At 40.7% G+C, this 21,556-nt stretch overlaps 1 protein-coding gene across 2 annotated transcripts in view; it reads left to right on the top strand.

Moving 5' to 3' along the window:
* The window catches only part of slc8a4b (solute carrier family 8 member 4b), a 100,397-nt gene that overhangs the window by 29,011 nt on the left and 49,830 nt on the right, over positions 1 to 21,556 (top strand). For both annotated transcript variants that reach the window (XM_017699658.2, XM_017699659.2), the window contains 2 exons: positions 19,492 to 20,567; positions 21,194 to 21,457. In XM_017699658.2, coding sequence (XP_017555147.1) covers positions 19,497 to 20,567; positions 21,194 to 21,457 — 1,335 coding nt within the window. In that variant the 5' untranslated portion in view covers positions 19,492 to 19,496. The remainder of the gene's footprint in view (positions 1 to 19,491; positions 20,568 to 21,193; positions 21,458 to 21,556) is intronic.

Raw genomic sequence — 21,556 nt, 5'->3', positions numbered from 1 at the left:
GTAAAGACCATGACCCCTGAACCCACTCAGTTCCATTTAAATCTTCTGTGTTGTCCGTCCCACAACAATAACCGCCGACCTAGTTACCATGCCTCGGTGCTGCACTAGCACAGAACTGTCATCCACCATCATCATTACCTGCTAAGTGGGCAAATCGCTAATTATGAAACATGATTTCCTGCCTTACTAAGTGGATCTGACTTCCAGGCTGATGGCAGTTTCTGAAGGAGGCATGATAAATTAGCCTTCCTGTAGGATTTTCAGCTACAGCATGTTTATTAATTTAGCTGGCAATCACCTGCAGTTGTAATGTCTATTAAGTAAAGGCCTTTTGCCTCTTCACTCAACATTAGCATCTTTGATTTGAATGCTTTTATACTGAGCCCTGTGGTTATGTTTGGTCTCAGTTTCCCATCAGCCACTCTAATGGATGTCAGCCATCTTCACGGCCCATTGGGTGTGCCTTGTGGAGTCAGCAGGAGGTGGGCATGGACAATGGCTCTGAAAGGCCTCATGCCCTCTAACGGATCTGATATGGATCGTAAATCTTGACTGACGGAGAATATAGTTTGTTCACTGTTTGACTCCTTTGTTCTTTTTCCCTTCTGAAATGATGGTGCAGCATTTGTGAATTGGCTTACTCTTGAGGAATGAGAGGCGTGTGTTATTTGCCTTCATTTGTGAATTGCTCACTCCCTGGAGAGTCTACAAAGCACAACTGTGACTCACTTTCAAGTATTGCGTTTGTACACAAAATAATAGCCCTAAAGTAAACAAAAACAGTACACTTCAGCTGGCACCACAATGCAGAGTCTGCTAGCTTCCAACATGAAATGGTGAGGCCAGCAGCTGTCGACTTTGGAAAAAACAAGCATTTGACACTTGCATGTTGTTCAGTACAGAGGCTAAAGCACTTTTTACACCCCAAGGTGCAATGTGAAATCTTGTAGAGTGCTACTTGCAGCTCTGAACCTCACATACAGTGTAAAACAGGTGCTGGGGCTGACTGGCTAGGCCTGGACCTGTCACTGCCCAGCAGGGGGGAGAAGAGTTTAGCTGACAGTGAAGAGACAGTGTGATCCAGGATCAGCGCATGAGCCAGGTGTGCCCTCCAGAGATAAAGATACAGATGTGGATGTGTAGGTAGGAATATAAAAAGGCCTGATACACACACACACACACATCTTCTAAACCGCTTCTCCTTCTGGGTTGCGGGGAGTGCCTGGAGCCTATCCCAACGGTCATCGGGTGGATGGCAGGATACAGGATACTGTTAAAACATTTGAATATTACACACTATTAACCCCTTAAATGGTCATGGCCCAGGTTTTTTACACACCTCTATAACCTAAGAATAGCTCAGCCAGTTTGCACTGAATTGCTTGTAGTTTATAAATAATAAGCCTTAATATGTAATAAGCCTGAGAACTTAAATCGTTAATAAGTCATTAGAATATGATTACATAAATTCTGGGGTTTCCCCAGAGTGCAGGGTACTATCTGAGGACGTTGCTGCAAGGCAAGGTATTAGCATGCAGGTCACTTTTGTGTGCATCATTTAAAGAGAAGAAACTGCCACAAATCCACACCAGCAGGAGCTCATGAATGCATGTTTTGTAGTCAAAACAAGAGGTGACATATTTTACATCCAAAAGGTGTTAAGTTTCACACATTTTATTATGTAATATGTAATTTTCATTAACAAAAATGGCCATCAGCATAAAGCTCTTATGACTAAATGTGTTCATTGTGCCTTATCCAGTGTTTATTGGACTGAACATATATACTTATTCCACTGGTTACCTAACTTTACCATCTCTGATTTTAAAATTCTGTCTTTTTATCAATGCAAACTTCTCAAATGTTAAATAAATCAAATACGTAACTAAATAATAACCTTTTTCATGTTCTGAAGGGAAGATTAACAGTGAGGATATTATGCCCTCATCACATTTATTTATCGCACTGTATTTAAACAAGATTCGTTATGTACATTTGCAACACCTGATATAGAAAGCAAAACACATTCTTATTTTTCTAATAATAGTTGTATTTATCATAATATAGCACTGATATCACTTGTTTGTGTAAAGCTCACTCCCAACAATTTAAATCATGGAAAAGAGGAAAATTCTTGAAAGTGATCTGTAATGCCCTTCATATGTTACTGAATAGAAATCTTCATAATTTCTGACCATTGGAGTCAAATTAGCATGCCTCATTTTGTTAGTCCAGTGGCTAAATTCTGTCAGTGTACTGTTCATCACCTTTCCTTTTAACAACACTCAATAAGCATTTGGGAACTGGGGACACTAATTGTTGAAGCTTTGTAGGTGGAATTCTTTCCCATTCTTGCTTGATGTACAACGTCAGTAGCTCAACAGTCCGGGGTCTCTGTCATTGTATTTTGCCCTTCATAATGTGCCACATATTTTCAATGGGAGACAGGTCTGGACTGCAGGCAGGCCAGTCTAGTACCCGCACTCTTTTACTACGAAGCCACGCTGTTGTAACATGTGCAGAATGTGGCTTGGCATTGTCTTGCTGAAATAAGCAGGGACGTCCCTGAAAAAGACGTTGCTTGGATGGCAGCATATGTTGCTCCAAAACCTGTATGTACCTTTCAGCATTAATGGTGCCTTCACATAAGTGCAAGTTACCCATGCCATGGGCACTAACACACCCCCACACCATCAGAGATGCTGGCTTTTGAACTTTGAGCTGAAAACAATCCGGACAGTCCTTTTCCTCTTTGGCCCGGAGGACACGACGTCCATGATTTCCAAAAACAATTTTAAATGTGGACTCGTCAGACCACAGGACACTTTTCCACTTTGCATCAGTCCATCTCAGATGAGCTCGGGCCCAGAGAAGCCGGCGGCATTGCAGACGGAGCGACGAACTGTGTTCACTGACAATGGTTTTCTGAAGTGTTCCTGCTTACTTGCAGAGATTTCCCCAGATTATCTGAATCTTTTGATGATATTATGGACTGTAGATGATGAAATCCCTAAATTCCTTCCAATTGCACATTGAGAAACGTTATTAAACTGTTGAACTATTTGCTCACGCAGTTGTTCACAAAGTGCTGAACTTCGCCTCATCCTTGCTTGTGAACAACTGAGCCTTCCCTCAGTGATGCTCCCTTTATACCCAATCATGATACTCACCTGTTTCCAATTAACCTGTTCACCTGTGGAATGTTCCAAACAGGTGTTTTTTGAGCATTCCTCAATTTTCCCAGTCTTTTGTTGCCCCTGTCCCAACTTCTTTCGAACGCGTTGCAGGCATCAAATTCAAAATGAGTGAATATTTGCAAAAAACAATAAAGTTTATCCGTTTGAACATTAAATATCTTGTCTTTGTAGTGTATTCAATTGAATATACGTTGAAAATGATTTGCAAATCATCGTATTCTGTTTTTATTTATGTTTTACACAACGTCCCAACTTCATTGGAATTGTGGTTGTACAATATAGCATTGTTTACTACATTGTAGTATTGAAAAAAACATTGAATTTTAAATTGTTAAACACTAGATGTGAAGGGAGGAATACTGTGGTAAGAAAGTGCAAAACAAGGTAGAAGATGAAAAGCAAATGTGGTTAGATTTTGAAAAGCTTTAAATGGTCTCATCTTCCATTTCAACCTCCAGAAGGTTTGATAGAAGGCCAAAATCTCTCTTTCTTGTTTACTTTCTCTCTGACCATTTCTCCAAGGTCAGCCATAATGGCAAAACTCCTGTAAATTAGCTGCTAATGAATCTGATAAACCCAACACACACCACAGTCAGTGAAGCCCCAACACCTCTAATTTCATTATTCCCTTCTTTCTCCAATCTGTATTTTCTCTTCTTTATGGTAACTCGCTCCCATCCATTGCCTTTAATGGATTAATTCAAATGAAACCCACCCAATCAGTGCAGTCTTGATTAAAATGTTCTTAGCGTAGAAGTGGTGGTGCCTTATTGCTAATTATTATGAACATTATGGCTCTCCTTATCTAGCTTATTGATGGCGTCTCTTTCCCTGTAAAGTTCTGATGCCTTCGGATCATTCAAATTTTTTTTCCTTTAAATTTAACTTGAATCTTATCGCTTAATTGAACTAGACGGTGCTAGATGCAATTTATTGCTGATCAATTCAACCTAATCATCAGCTTAACCCATCAAAATCTCAGGCTTTTTACATACTAAGTCTTATTATTCAGCAACTACCCGGACTTGCAAACTCGTAGATCTGTTGTTAGGTTATAGAATTGTGTAATAAAATTTTGGCCCAGGACATTTATGGGGTTAAACAGTTTTTTCTTGTCAGATTCCTACACATGCTCTTTCAGTTCCCGTGCACATAAAAGAAACCAGCTCAGCTGAAGTAATGCTTTTCTATTTAAATAATCTCTTTTCCTAGAGAATTGTCCTCCAGCGTTCGATTACTTGAGCATAAGCACTTTTTCCTCTCTGAGGCCATGCTGAATAGGCTTTAGATTATTTCACACTGCAAGTTCCTCTTCTTGTGTGTCTTCTCTCGCTTGCAGGTTTTTTCCCCCACTTCTTTCTTGTGTGCTAACCTCATTAGGCCCCTCGCCCTGCTGGGCTCTTTCTGTCAACAGAAGGACTCTCCTGATTGCCAATTTTATTTCCAGTTATTCCATTAGGGTCTTTACAGTGACAAGACCTGACTCCCTGCCTGAACGTTCCTATTATTGCTTCTTTCCAGCCATATGTGGCTTCACATGTGATAACCACCAGCTGGAATAGGAAAACAGCATGACTTCTTTGTTGCTCTAATTGGTTGTTTTGTCTAGCAGATTAGCTCTGGATTATTTATTTGGCTTTACAAGAAAAAAAGACATTAATCTCAGGCCTAATATGAAGTTGTAAACAGCGCTTATGCACTCAATAAATTTCGTTTATATTGCAAAATGGGTCCAGATTCTACATTTGTCTTGTATTTTTAAGTGTGTTCACACTTAGTAGGTTTGGTTCCATTTACCCAAGCTCAGTTGTGACTGATCTGATAATGTGGTTTGTAAAAACAAGCAAGAACGCTGCCAGGCAGTCAGTGGTACATGCAATTTAGTGGACTTAAAAACCCCTGAGGAGGTTAGTCTCAGTCCATCTCCACACAGTTGGGTTTATTTGAAATATGAGCCCCATACAATCCTCAGACATCCATACAGACCAAAGAAAAGAAAGGCCATCATCACCTCTCTGGTACCTTTTTTGATACCTGCAACAAATCATTTCTTGATGAAGTTCTGACATGTGGATGCATTTTGTAATCTTTTAAGGGGCTTTTAATTGGTTTCAGTAAAATGTGGCTGAGGTGCATTTGAAGCCCTTGTGAAATTCTTTGCATACCCAAATAAGTCCACACACATTGCTACTGTATTAATGCATCCAGTTATTAAAAACCATTGTACGATCTCAGATAAAAAGGTACTAAACTGTCACTGGGGCAGTATCCCTTTTGTCACTGGGGTGGCATCTCAGTACCTTTAGTCAGGGAATGTAATTGTACCATAATCCAGTGAAGTTGTGTTGACTCCACACAACTTTGTTGTCTTGTCTCCTTTTTACTGTATTGTTCTGTTTTAAAACATTTGGTTATGAAAAGGTAAAAATATTTACTTTTCACCGGGAAAAACATATTTAAGATTCACAATTGGACCTTAAAACCACTGCTGTACATTTGAGAGTACATTTACATTGTTTGTACCTTGATGAATGAAAAATATAACAACAGGGTACTCTTGATAGAATATTGCTGTATTGCTTAGCAGTCATAGCTTCCTGAAATAATTGTTTATTGTGATTATCAGTAAAAATGAAATGATTTATTGAACATTAGTGCACGTTGCATTTTGTGACCATTTTATAAAATGTAAAGCCTCTCAAGGCTATGTGTTACAGTGATTTTAAAATGCCATTTTTACATGACCATTTTTATACATCTCTTCATCAAGATTTTTGTTACTGCACCTTAACTTTGTGTGTGCACTTAACCTTTAATGTATGTTAATATGTTTTTTATCTCACGTAATTTGGACCATTTTTTAAAAATCCTGGCAAAACCTCCAAAATGTCCAAAAAACACCAATAATATATAAGTCACTACTGCCCTGTACTGGATTCCAGGCTAAAATGTTCTTTCTAACCTCAAGTTGAGGGGCTGAACTACTGTATATAAAAAATAAAAAATGATAAAACAGATTTATAAATATGCCAGATACTGTGACATTACAAAAACCGATGTTTTTGCAGCCTAATGTCCATATATGAACCATATGGACTGAGGGGTGAATGGTACATTTTTTAAAAATTGAAAAGGATGTTTATTGAAAAAAAAATCCATGTTGTGGTCCCTTTAACGGAGGAGAGCTTTTCCCCTTTTGGTCTATCTCAAGGCGTTCTGTGAGTCCTCAGGCTGAGTAGCATTTGGAGTCCTGGCCCCATTATGAATCCACAATCAGGTCACCGTTCAACGGCCCTGTTCACAGCACTGCCTGTGACTTTAAGCATGTTTACCTGCAGCGAAGCTCAGAGAGTGCTCAAAGCAAAGCAGACTCAGAGAAATCGCCGATTTCTTACTGCTGAGCTGCTGATTGTAGTCGGACGCTGGAGGCCTGTGGCACTCTGATGTGTAGTTGTTAAAATCTACTCTGCACTTTAAAGCACACAGAAAATCCTCATCCAGGCAGAAGTTGTTTTTGAAGGAAGGTCATAAAAGATCTCAAGCTTTGCCCTGCATAGCTGCATACTGTGAACTGAAGGCAACTGAAGGAACTGTCTAAGGGAAACATTATAGCCTATTTTTCTGCTTTTTTATGTGTTTCATACAGTTTGAAAGCACAAGCTGCCCTTTACCATGTTAACATTTCTTGATGAGTAGACTGGTAGAAAAATTTAAAAGCAGACCTTTCTTGTGTTATTTCATACAGTAACAGATGTTAAAAATGTATTTCTTCTTCTATAAAGTGATAATTTTAGGTTTTTTTGATATGTTCTGTGGTAGATCTATATCTGGGGCATTCAACTGCGGACTTTGAATCCAATTTCTGGTCCTGAATTTTGGAGTCACTGGTACGGAATTGAACCACCGATGTAACTGATTGACCACCTATTATTGTACCTGGATTTTCATGAGCTTGATCTGGTCTGTTGGGGTCAGAAAACTGTGTTTCTTAAGAATGTATTTTGAAGTATCTTTTGTCATGAAACATAATGTTATTAGACAAAAGTAAATGGCTAATTTCCTGAAAAAGCATAAGTTTGATATTGTATGTGATAAAATTTCAAAATATACAGTTCACTCTATAGTCTATGTATGTCCATATATGGTGACTAATATATCCACCTTTTCGGCCTGCAGCAGTTCAGCTCCATACATTCACTCTGAACTATGAAAGGTTAAGAAGAGTGTTTTAGCTCAACTTGCTTTTTGAATGAGGCACAAAAAGGGCAGCCTGCATACTGTCAAGTCCATAAATATTTGGATGACAACAAAGTTATTATTATCTTAGCTGTTACCACAGGATACCATACGTTATGAATATAAGATTAAAGTGTAGAATAGCAGCTTTGATTTGAGGGTAGGGTGGGTCAACAGTGCAGGAATTAACACTTTTTAACACACTAACAACCATAGAACAAATTTTTAATGTTGGTTTAATACTTGGGTTTCTTTCCTGGTGATGCGCTGCCAGGCATTTACCGCAGTTCCTTCAGTTCCTGCTTGTTCTTACCTTCAATTTTGCCTTCAGAAAATAAAACATATGGATTGCAGTCAGGTGATTGACTTGGAGATTGTAAAATACTCCACTTTTTTGCCTTAAAACAGTCTTGATTGCTTTTGCAGTATACTTTGTGTTATTGTCCATCTACACTAGGAAGCACCATCCAATGGGTTTTGAAGCAGTAGGCTGAATTTGAGACCATCTATACACTTTGGAATTGATCTTATATACTGTTTTGTCTCTTTTAGCCCTTGGCCCATTACTAGTATTGCATTTTGCCCCAAGACAAAGACTTTGGCCACCTCTGCCAAAGAAACACTTTTGGTTTCCTAAAGTAGTGACTCTCAATTTCAGCCTTGAAACCCACTGCTCTGCGCAGTGTCCAGTATCCCCTGCCCAAACACCCCTTATCCAGTTCATGAAGTGCTTCATAATTAGCTTATGAGCTTGATCAGATGGTAAAGGAGGTAAATAGTTAAAACTAGGGAGTCTATAGGACTAGAGTGAATCTATTAGCCTAAAGAAACTTTCAACATATGGTCCTTCAAAGAACCATGTTTGTAAATGAGAAATGCGAAGAATCTTTTAATGTTGAATTAGATCATTTAAAGTTTCAATAATAAAAGCCATTACTACAACTGTACACCTAAGAACCACTGAGGAAACCGTGAGTGTATTGTTGCAAAGCCTTGAAGCAGTTTCCAGCATGTTTTTTGAAGTGGTTCTTGTTACAAACTAGATGTCTTCAAAATCCTACCCAATCACTCTGAGCCTCATTTCCTGTGAGGGCTCACAGCTATAGGCCTCCATGTTACCTAAACCTTTAATCCTTGGCTTGTGCTTTTCATTGGTACCCTACAATTTCGCCCTGTACTCCAAGCTTGGCTTCCCGAGACTACTTATTAACACTCAAACAACTCCTGTGGATCTAGGGCGTCATGCGCCAGCCCTGGTCGGATCTAAAAATGTTGTAGAGTAGAACGTGGATCACCCAGGCAGGCTTCTGCCATCAACAGGGTTAGAAGGCAGAGCAGGCTGATCCCTCCCTGAGCTGCAAAAGCACCAGGTGCTATATTTGGCCTCCTCAGCTCCACGCAGGCAGCATCCTGTAATATATGTCTCTTTTTTGGAGCGAGGGAGGGATGGAGGGAGGGAGAATATAGAAAAGAGGGAGGGAGAGGAAGAGAGCATGTCAGCGCTGATTGCAATTTCACAGCAGTGCCTGCCTGAGCAGCTGAAAGATGGCGCATTTTGAAAAGGTTGAAAAGGTTTCCGGGGACTCAACAGCATGTTTGACTTGGAACAGCCCTGGCAGGGGGCAAGAGAGAGAGGGATAGAGAGGGAGAGAGAGAGAGAGAGTGTCTGCCAGCACTTGTGATCTGTGTGTGTGTGTGTGTGTGTGTGTGTGTGTGTGTGTGTGTGTGTTTGTGTATGTGTGAAGGGCATATACAGGATGGGTTTGAAGCTAATGAAGCGGTTTCAGAGTGGATGTCACTAAAGACCATGAGGGTCTATAAACGAGATCATAAGTTAAATAGGTTGTAGACAAGTTACACAGTTAAATGTTTTAGAACAATCATAAAGAGTTTTAAGAACTACAGACCAATTATAAATAGGTATGAGAGTTTATAGATTTATATATGTAAGTCTATAAGATTTATAGTCCAACTATACAGAATAAGATGAGTTATAGACCAATTATACAGAGTGTTAAAAATTATAGACCAGTTGTACAGTTTTACAGGTTATAGACAATTAAAATGAGTTACAAGAGTTATAGACCATTTATACAGAGTTAAAGGGGTTATAGACCAATTATACAGAATTTGAAGAGTTATAGACCAATTATGCAGAGTTATAAGAGTTATAGACCAATGATTCAGATATAAGAGTTATAGACCAGTTATTTACAGAATTATAGATTCTGTGTAGATTAGATTTATAGATCATTTATGCAATTATATCTGGAACAGCATCATTATCACCATCATCATCATCATTGTTAACCGTGTAGTCCAGAGAGGGTCGCTTTGGCACTTGGGAGAGCAGAGAATCCCAGACGACCCTGTCCCCTGCAAATTCCTCCCACTCATTCCCGGTGACCCCAAGCCACTCCCAGGCCAACCTGGAGATATAATCCCCCCAGTGGGTTCTAGCATGACCCCAGGGTCTTGTCCTGGTAGGCCGTGCCTGGTACACCCCCACCAAGAGGAGTCCAGGGGGCATCCAGATCAGATGCCCGAACCACCTCAGCTGGCTCCTCTCAGTGTGGAGGAGTAGTGGCTGTACTCCAAGCTCCTCCAGGATGACTGAGCTACTCACCTTATGAAATAGAGTGTAGCCCGCCACCCTGCAAAGAAAGCTAATTTCTGCCACTTATATTCACAATCTCATTGTTTCAGTCATTACCCACAGCTCATGACCATAGGTGAGGGTCGGGATGTAGACCGACCGGTAAACAGAGAGCTTCGCCTTATGGCTCAGTTCCCTCTTCACCACTACAGTCTGATACAGTGACCATATTACTGCTGCTGCCAGTCCCAGCCTGTGGCTGATCTCACAATCCCTCTTCCCATCATTCGTGAACAACACCCCGAGATACTTAAACTCTTCCACCTGGGGCAAGTCTTACCTGGAGAGGGCATGCCATCCTTTTCCAAGCTAAGACCATGGACTCAGACTTGGAGGTGCTTATCCGCATACCAGCTGCTTCACACTCAGCTGCAAACCACTCCAATGAGCACTGGAGGCATCCATGTGATCCAGCCAAAAGAGCAACATCATCTGCAAATAGCAGACACGCCACCCTCCGGCCTCCACACATAATGCCCTCTTAACCCCAGCTACGCCTTGACACCCTGTCCATTAATATCATGAACAGGAGTAGAGACAGGGCATAACCCTGGTGGAGTCCAATGCTAACACCAAAAGAGTCTGGCTTAATGTTGAATATACAAACACAGCTCTCACTCCAGAGGACCTCCCACAAGATATCTCAGGGAACATGATCGTAAGCCAAATCCACAAAACACATGTAGAATGGGCTGGCAAAGTTTCTCCATCCCTGCTGAATACAGCTTGGGTGCAGCCACCCCGACCTGGCTCCAGGGGTAGGTCCCGGTGACCCTCTCCCAGGCAGAGTACACTGTTTTTCATGGAGGGTTTTTGGATCGAGTTAGTCTGGGTCTTCACTCCAGACCTGTTCACCCTGGGAGACCCTACCAGGAGCATATTGCTCCCGATGACTTAGCTCTGAAGATCCCTAGACCACACAAGCCCTTCCACCATGACAAGGCCCTGATCCAGGAAGGGATCTTTAGATGAAACAGCATCTGAACTTTTTTTTTTTACAGAATCCTTCAAATTATTTGATAGTTGTCCAGTACTGGCATACTGAATTGATCTTTTACATTTATTTGGCACCAAAATAGTTTTACACTGTTGAAAACATTGATTCCAATTTTTTTAATGGTAGTGTAACTGATTGGATGTCAGCCAATTATTTCATTATATTATTGTATTAATGTATTGTTAACTTATATTTTTTTTTCTCACACTTAATCCCGTAACATTTCAGGTTTATTACATACTATGGCTTATTATTCATTAACTACAGGGACTTCATTGAAAATGAATGCAGCTTTTCTCAGGTTCTAGAAGTGTATAATAAAATTTTATTCCTTAACTTGTGAATACACACACACACACACACACACACACACACACACACATACACACACACCAAATCAGATTCATCACACATGCGAAGCACACACAGTGCGCACATGTTAAACACACACATGACAGTTAGCACACAGAGAGGGTCAATACAGACAGGCTCTCTGTCCTTGGGACACAATGGGAAGTGGTCTTGATTAAATTAATTGAACCAATTAGCAATCTGCATTGTGCCGTGATGAGCAATTTTCATGCACACACACACAGCAGTGCGGGGCAGTGGACAAATGTCATGCCTTGTGTGTGTGTGTTTATGTGTGTGTGTGAGAGAGATACACATATACGTGTACTGATGTATTATGATCTCAGTGTTTTTTTTGCTCATTTACACATCTTGCACATTAGCAATGTGTCCATTTATTTTAAGGGGGTCATTTTTTTTTTGTTTCACTTAAATTAGCCATTACACATATTTGGTCTGCTAAATATGTGTAATGTAACCCTTAGTCAGCACTTACTGCAGTACTATTCAATAGGCACGAACAATCAGCTGATTTTTCTTCTGAACAAGCAATTTGAAGTCAACCGATTTATTCTTTTAATTATGCCTTATCTGTGTAGCAGTTTGGTGAAACAAAAACATGAAGCAGGCAAGTTCACTTGTGCTATGTTTGAATGGCACTAATACACCAAAATGTTGTAGCATAATTATATATGATTTATGGTGAATAGCCAGATTTCTGTTTAATTAAAGAGCCCATTAAAGAGCAAAACATTTTATTTATATTGTAACTTTGGCTACAATAAAGTACTAGACAATTTGGCTGTAAAGAAATCAGAATCAGCCATAAAACGTGATGATCTGTACATCTCTGTACTGTTCAAACTTACAAACATAACGTGATTACATTATTATAGAATAGCATACGTGTAGGTTTGTTTATCAAGAAATTACAAACACAGCAGGGAGTGTGCACAACAATAACTTTTCAACAAATTCAAACCATAATATAATATCTCTTCTTCCGCTTACAGATGTGGGTTTGATTAAGATTTTACAATCTGCACTTTCAACAAAATATTCAATAAAATTTTACTGTAGAGCCAGTGCAAACTTTTAAAGGCTATAAATATAAAAAAGTCATTTTAAAAGCTTATTGCCTTTTTGCAGTAAACATGTTGTTTTTGGTGGCTGTTGTATGATGATTGCTAGGATATTACTGTTCTAAATATAGGACTCCTTTTTGCACTTAGTGTAAAAAGCTGTTGATCTTCTTGACTCATCTTTGCTAGCAAAACATCAGAGATGTTTTTGGCCAAAATGCATGTCCATTTTAGACAGCAAAAAGCAACAGGAGTGTTTCTGAAGCTCTTGTAAAACAGTCTGTGGGTTTTCATCAGTAATCACAGAGAAATAGTGTTCACATTTTATCACTAACATCTGGGGTTTGAGTGTTCAGGGAGCAGAGAGAACTCACTCTGATTGTTTTTCAGAATATGACTCCTTTAGTATTCAGCTTTTCCTCTCAGACTCATTGGAGAATTAGGTGTCGTGATGTACTTTTGTTTGCAATTTTATTTCTCATAGCATGCTGTAATGTTATTTTTTCCTTTTTTCTTTTTTGTCTTTTTCATGTTTCTCTTTTTGCAGTATTGTTGTCTCCACCCTTCATATTAAGCAACAGGTGACTCCTAGACCTCTCTTCTCATCTCTTTTCATCACTCTCTCTCTCTTTCCTTTGTGGGCGAGTGATGACACTACATTTGTTGTGCTTTCAAATCACACAGCAACACAGGGATTTTTTCCAGGCTTTTAGTAAAATTGCAGTTATTTGTCACAGGACAGAGAGAAAGAGAGACTGTCCATACACATACACTGTGAAAAAAAATCAGAGGTCAGTTCAACTAAATTATTTAGTAACTGATTACATGGCTTTTCTTGAGTTGAGTCAACTTCAGGACACCAGAGTTCACACAACTCAGTGGGTGGAGGAAGGTGGGTTAGAAGGCAGCGAGAGAGAAGGAAAGGCAGGAGTGTGGAGGTTAGAGTAGGGACTCGCAACATAGGGACAATGACTGGTAAAGGCAGAGAGCTTGCAGACATGATGGAGAGAAGGAAGGTATGTATTCTGTGTGTCCAGGAGACCAGATGGAAAGGAAGTAAGGCCAGGAACATTGGAGGTGGAAATTGCAACAGGCCCTTGGGGGCAGTGAGGAGCTACCTGAGGACTGGGAAACTACAGCTAAGGTGGTGAGAGAAACTGGCAAAAATGTGTTGGGTGTTTCGTCTGGTCAGAGGAAAGAAGACAAGGAAAGTTGGTGGTGGAATGAGGAAGTCCAGGAGAGTATTCAGAAGAAGAAGGCAGCTAAGAAAGTAAGACAGTAAAGAAGGAGTAAAGGACTTGTTTCGTTTGGCTAAACAGAGAGATAGAGCTGGAAAGTATGTACAGCAGGTTAGGCTGATAAAGGATAGAGAGGGAAATGTACTAGTGAGTGAACAGAGAGTGTTGAGTAGATGGAAGGAGTACTTTGAAGAACTAATTAATGAGGAAAACGAGAGAGAGAGGAGGACAACGGGGGGAGAGATAGTGGATCAGGAAGTGCAGAGAATTGGTAAGGTGGAAGTGAGGGCAGCTTTAAAAAGGATGAAGAATGGAAAGGCAGTTGGTCCAGATGACATACCTGTGGAGGTATGGAGATGTTTAGGAGAGAAGGCAGTGGACTTTTTAACCAGGTTGTTTAACAAAATCCTGGAGAGTGAGAGGATGCCTGATGAGTGGAGAAGCAGTGTACTGGTCCCCATTTTTCTGCGGGTAGAAGGAGAAGAGGTAGACCTCAGAGAAGGTTTATGGATGTAGTGAAGGTGGACATGGAGATGGTTGGTGTAAAAGTAGAGGAGGCAGTGGATAGGGCAAGATGGAGGCAGATGATCCGCAGTTAAAACATATTTCTCTGACAAACTAACGTGCTGGCACATAATCCACTGAAAAAAAACACCCATAGACGACGAGGAGTCTCCACCAGGGTCCAGCAATCAGCTGTAGTTTTAGTTCATTAGCTCCTCTAAAGTGTTCTACATTATGTGGCTTTTCCAACATGAAAACCTACCAGTTTCTCTCTGCTAATTTTGAATAATAAAACAAGTTTTGAAATGTACCTCTGCTTGATGCAAAAAAAAAAAAAAAAAATCAGCTGCTCACAGCTACAGCTTTACATTAATTTCAACCAAAATTCATTGGTCTTATTCACCATTCGTTATGAAGAAATTTCTTCCTAAGACCCACTTATGCAGTTTTCATGAAGATTCTGACATTCACCAATGTTTTCCTATGTGGAATTTGTTCTTAGGTGAGAACAGAAACTACACACACTCAAGAGCACAAAGGTCAGAACAATTCTACACTTTTGGAACATGAATCTGATGTAGATTTTTTCTTAGGACCTTTCACAAGAACAAATTTAAGAAACAACCTAGGAAGATATTGGATAATGAGGCCTAATGTTTCTCTGCAGTTAACCGGATATCTGTTCATTAACACTATTAACAGATAACTTTATATGATTTGTGTTCTTCTAACTAGCTCACATCAGATATATGATTTTTAAAAATTTGGTTTTAAAAAAAGACTTTTGCACAATACTGTACTTACGTGCACACCTGAACTGCAATGTAAACCTATGTTTACGTGTACAAAGCATGCACATACATACATTCATACCCTTATAATATACATAAACAGTGAAATTGTTAAGTGTTTGGACAGTGACAGTGACAAAGTGTGAAATGTAATTTATGTCATATCTATATGACAGTCCTTTTATACAAATCCCTCCCATTCCAGGGGACTATAAGAGAAGTCTGTATATATATATATATATATATATAGAGAGAGAGAGAGAGAGAGAGAGAGAGAGGGAGAGAGAGAGAGAGAGAGAGAGAGAGAGAGTTTGTGATTCAGAACTAATCATCTAACATCAGTACCTGGCCTCATTAGTGCTCTTGTGGCTAAATCAAATCTTCACAGCAATGTTCCGACATCTAGTGGAAAGATTTTTAGAAGAGCAGAGGCTGTTAACCTTGATTTCATGAGCAATGTTGGGTTAATGTTGAGCGCTCAGGTTGTTGTCTTATTCATAATGAAGCACTCTTTAGTTTTTTTAATATTAGCATTCATTTAGGATTAATTTTGAAATTCCACTGTTGTTCTCATGATATAGCTTTACAGCTGTACAGCTCTGCAAATGCAGTAAGGAAGGTTGTATAGGCTTGCACACGTGTGTGTGTGTGTGTGTGTATGGTACATTGGGATGAGACATCACGGTAGGTGATTGATGAGGACAAGGAAAGGAATCAATAGAAGGAGATTCCTGTTGGGAGAATCAGGGAGATATCGACTGAGAGCATGCTAAGCACAGAGAGCTGTTCAGAGTGTGTACTGAACACAAACACTCACCCATAACACATACAGTTCTACATTTTCCTTTATGCATTGTAGGCATTACATACTGGTAAATTGATAAGGCTGTGCAAATCTTGATTGCATTTTTTGTTCTTAGAACTGAATCATGATCCTTTGACACACCAGTTTTGTAAAAAATAATATGCATATTTATTACATTTTTAATTTTACACACCTAGTGATGTGAGCAGAGCATAACAGCAGTTCATAGATCAAATATAAACAAAGTTTTAAAAGTATAAATAAATTGCTTTCTAAATAACCTCAGGGAACTGGCTAGTAACTCACTCTTTAGCAGGCTGAAGATTTTACGCAAAGGGGAGCTTTTGTATGCACCACTGAAAGGAGGAACCTGACACGAACTCAGACTATCAGGATGTCACAAATATACTTGATTGAGGTTGTGTGGCACAATGTCTGTGAATTTAGATCACAGTGAGTAAGGGAAATAGGGGGGTTCTCAGTTGTATGCACTGATTTTTTAAGTATACATTCAGAGCTGTTCTCTGGGGACTATTTTGCCTTTAGATATACTGCTTGTATCTCTCCACAAAAACATTGCATTGGAGGCCTTAAACACTTTAGACATCTGGTTTCTGTCACCACTTTGAACAGTTCTGACTTAGTAAGCATATCTAGAATGGCACATTTCATATCAAACCCCACTGAATTATGTTTCTGACGATGTAATTCTGACGATGTTTCTTACGATGTAAGTTTGATAAGTGGAATTTTCCTTATTTCCTTTTTGTTGCTGCTTCATGAAGTACTTCTAAAAAGCTTAAGAAACCCTGGTAGAAACTCAGAGTTTCTTCAGATTTAATTTCTATATGTGTGTGTGTGTGTGTGTGTGTGCGTGTGTGTGTGTGTGTGTGTGTATGTGTGTGTGTGCGTGTGTGTGTGTATGTGTGTGTGTATGAATATGTAGACTGGAACACTGGGTTGTCTGCCACCACACAGCAGAGTGTGTATAATTGCATGGCCAGACCAGAGGGTCATGCTCTACACACTGCATTGAGCATCAGTGTGCAAAGCTGTCTAATTATTTGTCTCATCAGACCTTCACACAGTGAATTGCTGTAATCCAAAACTCTAATCCCTCCACCATGCCCCCCTTTACACAACACTGCATGCACCACACACGCTCACCGCTTAGTGTGGCTGAGAACAGAGTGGCAATTTCATGCCTTACATACACACACACACACACACACACACACAGCTGGACTTTCTGCTTTATGGCTCTTTTATAACACTAGTCTAGGTGTGTGGGGGGGGGGGGGGGGGGGGGGCATAGTGTTAGCATGTCTGTGTCAAGCACTAGTGGGTCATTTATGACAGTAAAGGGCTTAAAGGCCGAGGTCAGCAGAAAGTGAGGGTCTTTACTCGTTATGAGGCAGCTGCAATGGGCAGGTCAAACACGTTCTCAGAGGTTGCAGACTCAGCTTGTTTCTTCTGCATCCTCCCTTTACCGAACATTTGATAAGTATATAGATAGATAGATCTATGAAGGTGGTCTGTGAAGGATGCACTCTGACTTTTGTACAGAACTATATTTATCAGATATCAGCACTGGCCCACAATTCACATATGAGTGTGTTTCCAGACTGATGGTGTGTGTTTTGCTGGTGAACAGGTTCAGGTTACTCTCAGCCTGTTGAAGCTGCTGGCAGCTCTCCGTGGTGCTGTTCAGTGCTCTGCAGCGGAGCTGTCTGTGGTGCTGAAGTGGCATTTGGTATTGGTATTTCTGTCTACAAGAACATAAATATACAAGAACACACACCCTGCTTACAGCCCCCCACCTCATAGCCCACCCACACAGCAGAACACAGTCCATTAGATTAATAACACAAGCACAATCAACATGACTGACTGATGACATCAGACGAAGGGTGTATGTGTGTGTGTGTGTGTGTGTGTGTGTGTGTGTGTGTGTGTGTGTGTGTGTGTGTGTATGAAAGAAGAAGGACATAACATTTAGAACTTGATTTAATTTTTTGATGATACCATTACTGTTCAAAATAGAAGTCAATAAATGTGCGAAGGGCACTGCCAAAGGCCCACCAGGCAGTGTACTTGTGCGAGAGTGTGTGTGTGTGTGTTTGTCTGTGTGTGTGTTGGTGTGTTTAATCATGTCACAGTTGTGAAATGTCATGAATGGCCAGGCCGTGTGTGGTCTGTCAAAAACACTCACATCTGTGATGTTCACCCTTAAGGAGAAAGTGATAGAAAGAATGAAAGAGAGACATGAGAGAGAGAAAGAAAGAGATATGAACAAGAGGAAGAATTAGAGAAAGAGGGAAGAAAGAGAGATATATGAGAGAAAGAGAGATGAGAGAGGGAAGCAGAAGGAGAGAGACAGAAGAAGATATATGGGAGAGAGAGAGAAAGAGAGAAAGGAAGGAGATAGATATGAGTGAGTGAGTGAGTGAGTGAGTGAGAGAGAAAGAGGAAGAGAGCAGAGGTAGAGAGAGAATAGAAGAGAAGAGAGAGAGATGAGAGAGAGAGAGAGAGAGAGAGAGAGAGAGAGAGAGAGAGAGAGATGGCCGAGAGAGGTCAGTGGTTTCTGGATGTCTTAACCATATGTAGTTTGTGTCTGACATGAATGACCGCCTCAGGTTTCATTGCTTTTCCTACTTTTTCAAATCAAAGATCTTCTAAGGTCACACGCAGTGAAGTGAGCTTACATTCTTCAGAAGTGTCCATATGTGGGGAAGCCTGTGTGATATTCAACTAACAGAAAGAAAAGAAGATATAGAGCTGATGTATTAAAAAGGGCGAGTAGAGAGAGATGCTGATGTACAGATAAGGGGGAGAGAAAAGAGGATGCTGAGATGAGTGGAGATGTGAAAGGACAATGGCAGGTAAATGCCGGAGGGATGAATCTGTTGGGACATGGATGAGAAATCTCAAGACCTGGAGCTTCTTAGAGCTTTTCAGCATTTGAGTGCAGTAAAGAAATCAGCAGTGTTGGTTATAATCTGTATTAAACAAGACATTTCAACATCATGCGTCAACTCTGCTGTTGTGGCTGTAATAGTGGACTGGCAACATTTGCTGCTTAGCTGTTTAAACAAATTAACTGTGATAATAATATAATTGCCTTTATATTAAAAAAATTGTTTTAATGTTAATGCAGTTTTATGACCAGTAGAAATGATCCACGATTACTTAAGAAAAGTATCCTTAATAGGCATTAAATTCATGAACTTTTCTCCCCATCTCCTCGAAGTTACCCTTTCAGAGATTTTACAAAATGAACAATGAAAAAAGACATTTTCAGAAGCTCACTTTATGGTCATTATTTTATCAAATTATCCACTTTATTGACCTGTAAAATGAAATAATAAACCAGTAAATAAAAGTGCTTATGGATGTCTTAACCTGAGTTTCCAGCCTAATTTGCATAACTCTTCTCTTGCTGTTGTTTTCCAGCTTGAAGTCCCTGAAAGTGTTGTTTGTTTTGTTTTTGGGGTGGGGGGTGGAGGGTGGGGGTGGGTGGGGGTGGTATGACTGTGCTCCAGTTTCTGGCACTTCAAAAATAAAGTGAAGTATAGTGTCTGTGTTTAAAATATTTATTTCTGTTTCTGTCTCTATCACCCTCCCTCTTTTATAGGTACAATGCACAAAGCGGATTTTCTCAACCACTGTGGAAAACTGACCATGCATCGCTTCCTTCAAACCAACTATTTCTTCCCCCTTCTCCTCCTTCTTATCTTTCTCTGTATCCCCTCCAACGCCAGCTCCCCTGACTTAGCCTACTCCAATGCCAGTTGTTCCCAAGGTGACGTCTGCTCCGAGGGTGTCATCTTACCCGTGTGGAACCCCCAGAACCCATCAGTGGGTGATAAGGTGGCTCGTGCCATCGTCTACTTTGTGGCACTGGTCTACATGTTCCTGGGCATGTCAATCATTGCAGACCGTTTCATGTCTTCTATTGAGGTCATCACCTCGCAAGAGAAGGAGATTACCATCAAAAGGCCCAATGGTGAGACCACTACGGCAACTGTGCGCATCTGGAACGAGACTGTTTCTAACCTGACCTTGATGGCTTTGGGTTCTTCAGCTCCAGAGATTCTGCTGTCAGTCATTGAGGTTTGTGGGCACCAGTTTAAAGCTGGACACTTGGGCCCCAGCACCATTGTTGGCAGCGCTGCCTTCAACATGTTTGTCATCATTGGAATCTGCGTCTATGTTGTACCTGATGGTGAGACCCGGAAAGTCAAGCACCTCAGAGTCTTCTTTGTGACTGCAGCATGGAGTATCTTCGCCTACGTCTGGCTCTACATAATACTCTGTGTGTCATCCCCCAGTGAAGTCGAGGTTTGGGAGGCTGTTCTCACCTTCCTCTTCTTCCCCATCTGCGTGGTGCAGGCATGGGTGGCCGACCGACGCCTGCTCTTCTACAAGTATGTCCGCAAGCACTACCGTGCAGACAAGAGCCATGGTATTGTGGTAGAGACGGAAGGAGGTGAAGAGATGGTGAAAGAGACAGGCTTCACAAAGATGGACATGCTAGAACTGGATGGCATGGCAGCCCACCTTGACGGCATGCTGGGAGGAGAGGATGGATTGGGGGGTCGCGATCAGGAGGAGGAGGCCAGGAGGGACATGGCTAGGACACTGAAGGAGCTCAAGCAAAGACACCCAGACAAAGACATGGAGCAGCTCATAGAGATGGCCAACTATCAGGTATGGCTGATATAAAATCAGTGGCTCTGGGTTTGTCTTTTGGTGAGCATGAAGTAACATCCTGTAACAGCATGTAAAGTGCCTAGTTTTTGCACTAGAGCTGTTAAATGCAGAAAGACGGCTAAGTATGGCAATGCCAAGCGAACAGATAGGCCAATGGCTAAGTTAAACTTTAAGCTGATGGCAAAACATATAACAGCTACAGATTAAGCAGAATAACAGGCTTCTGTTGAATCTATGAGGCTAAGGGATATAATGAACTACCAAATATGGTTTAAAATGACAAATAACATCTAGTTTTAGGTTGCAGTGTACTGTTAAAAAGCAACCTTTGGATTCAAAACATGTCTTGGCTGATTAGCTACATTTTGGGCAAGGGAAAAATTGTGAAAATAAGATTTTTCACCAAGCTACTCCTTTAATTACTGGTACAAAATGACTCCAAATTACAGAGTATCCATTCTGGGGAAAGAAATGCCATAGTAAGAAGTTTTGTCCTCATTTTATATAAAATAACAGCATGATGTTCCTGTCATTCTCACTGTGCACAAAATTAGCAGTAGGATTATAAATAATTGTAACAAAACACGTACCAAAGCAGTGTGTTCTCTTGGTGGTCCCTTCAGGTGCTGGTGCAGCAGCAGAAGAGCCGAGCATTTTATCGTATCCAGGCCACTAGGATGATGATTGGTGCAGGGAACATTCTGAAGAAGCATGCAGCAGATCAGGCCCGGAAGGTGGTGAGCAGTGGAGAGACGCGGGAGCAGGAGGACGACCCCTACACCACACGGCTAGAGTTCGAGCCAGCACTCTACCAGTGCTTTGAGAACTGTGGCTCCTTAAAGCTCACCGTGGGGCGACATGGAGGGGATGCAGGGTGTACTGTCAAGGTAGCTACTGCATAACTGTGTGATGACATTCTTTGAATTAACTGATTTTTATGGTACTAAGCAAAGACGGGATGAAAACAACACAAATGGTGTTACGTC

Source organism: Pygocentrus nattereri, chromosome 2 (assembly GCF_015220715.1).
Source record: "Pygocentrus nattereri isolate fPygNat1 chromosome 2, fPygNat1.pri, whole genome shotgun sequence".
Taxonomy (NCBI): domain Eukaryota; kingdom Metazoa; phylum Chordata; class Actinopteri; order Characiformes; family Serrasalmidae; genus Pygocentrus; species Pygocentrus nattereri.
The sequence above is the reverse complement of the archived record's forward strand: the minus strand, read 5'-3'. Positions and strand labels throughout refer to the sequence as shown.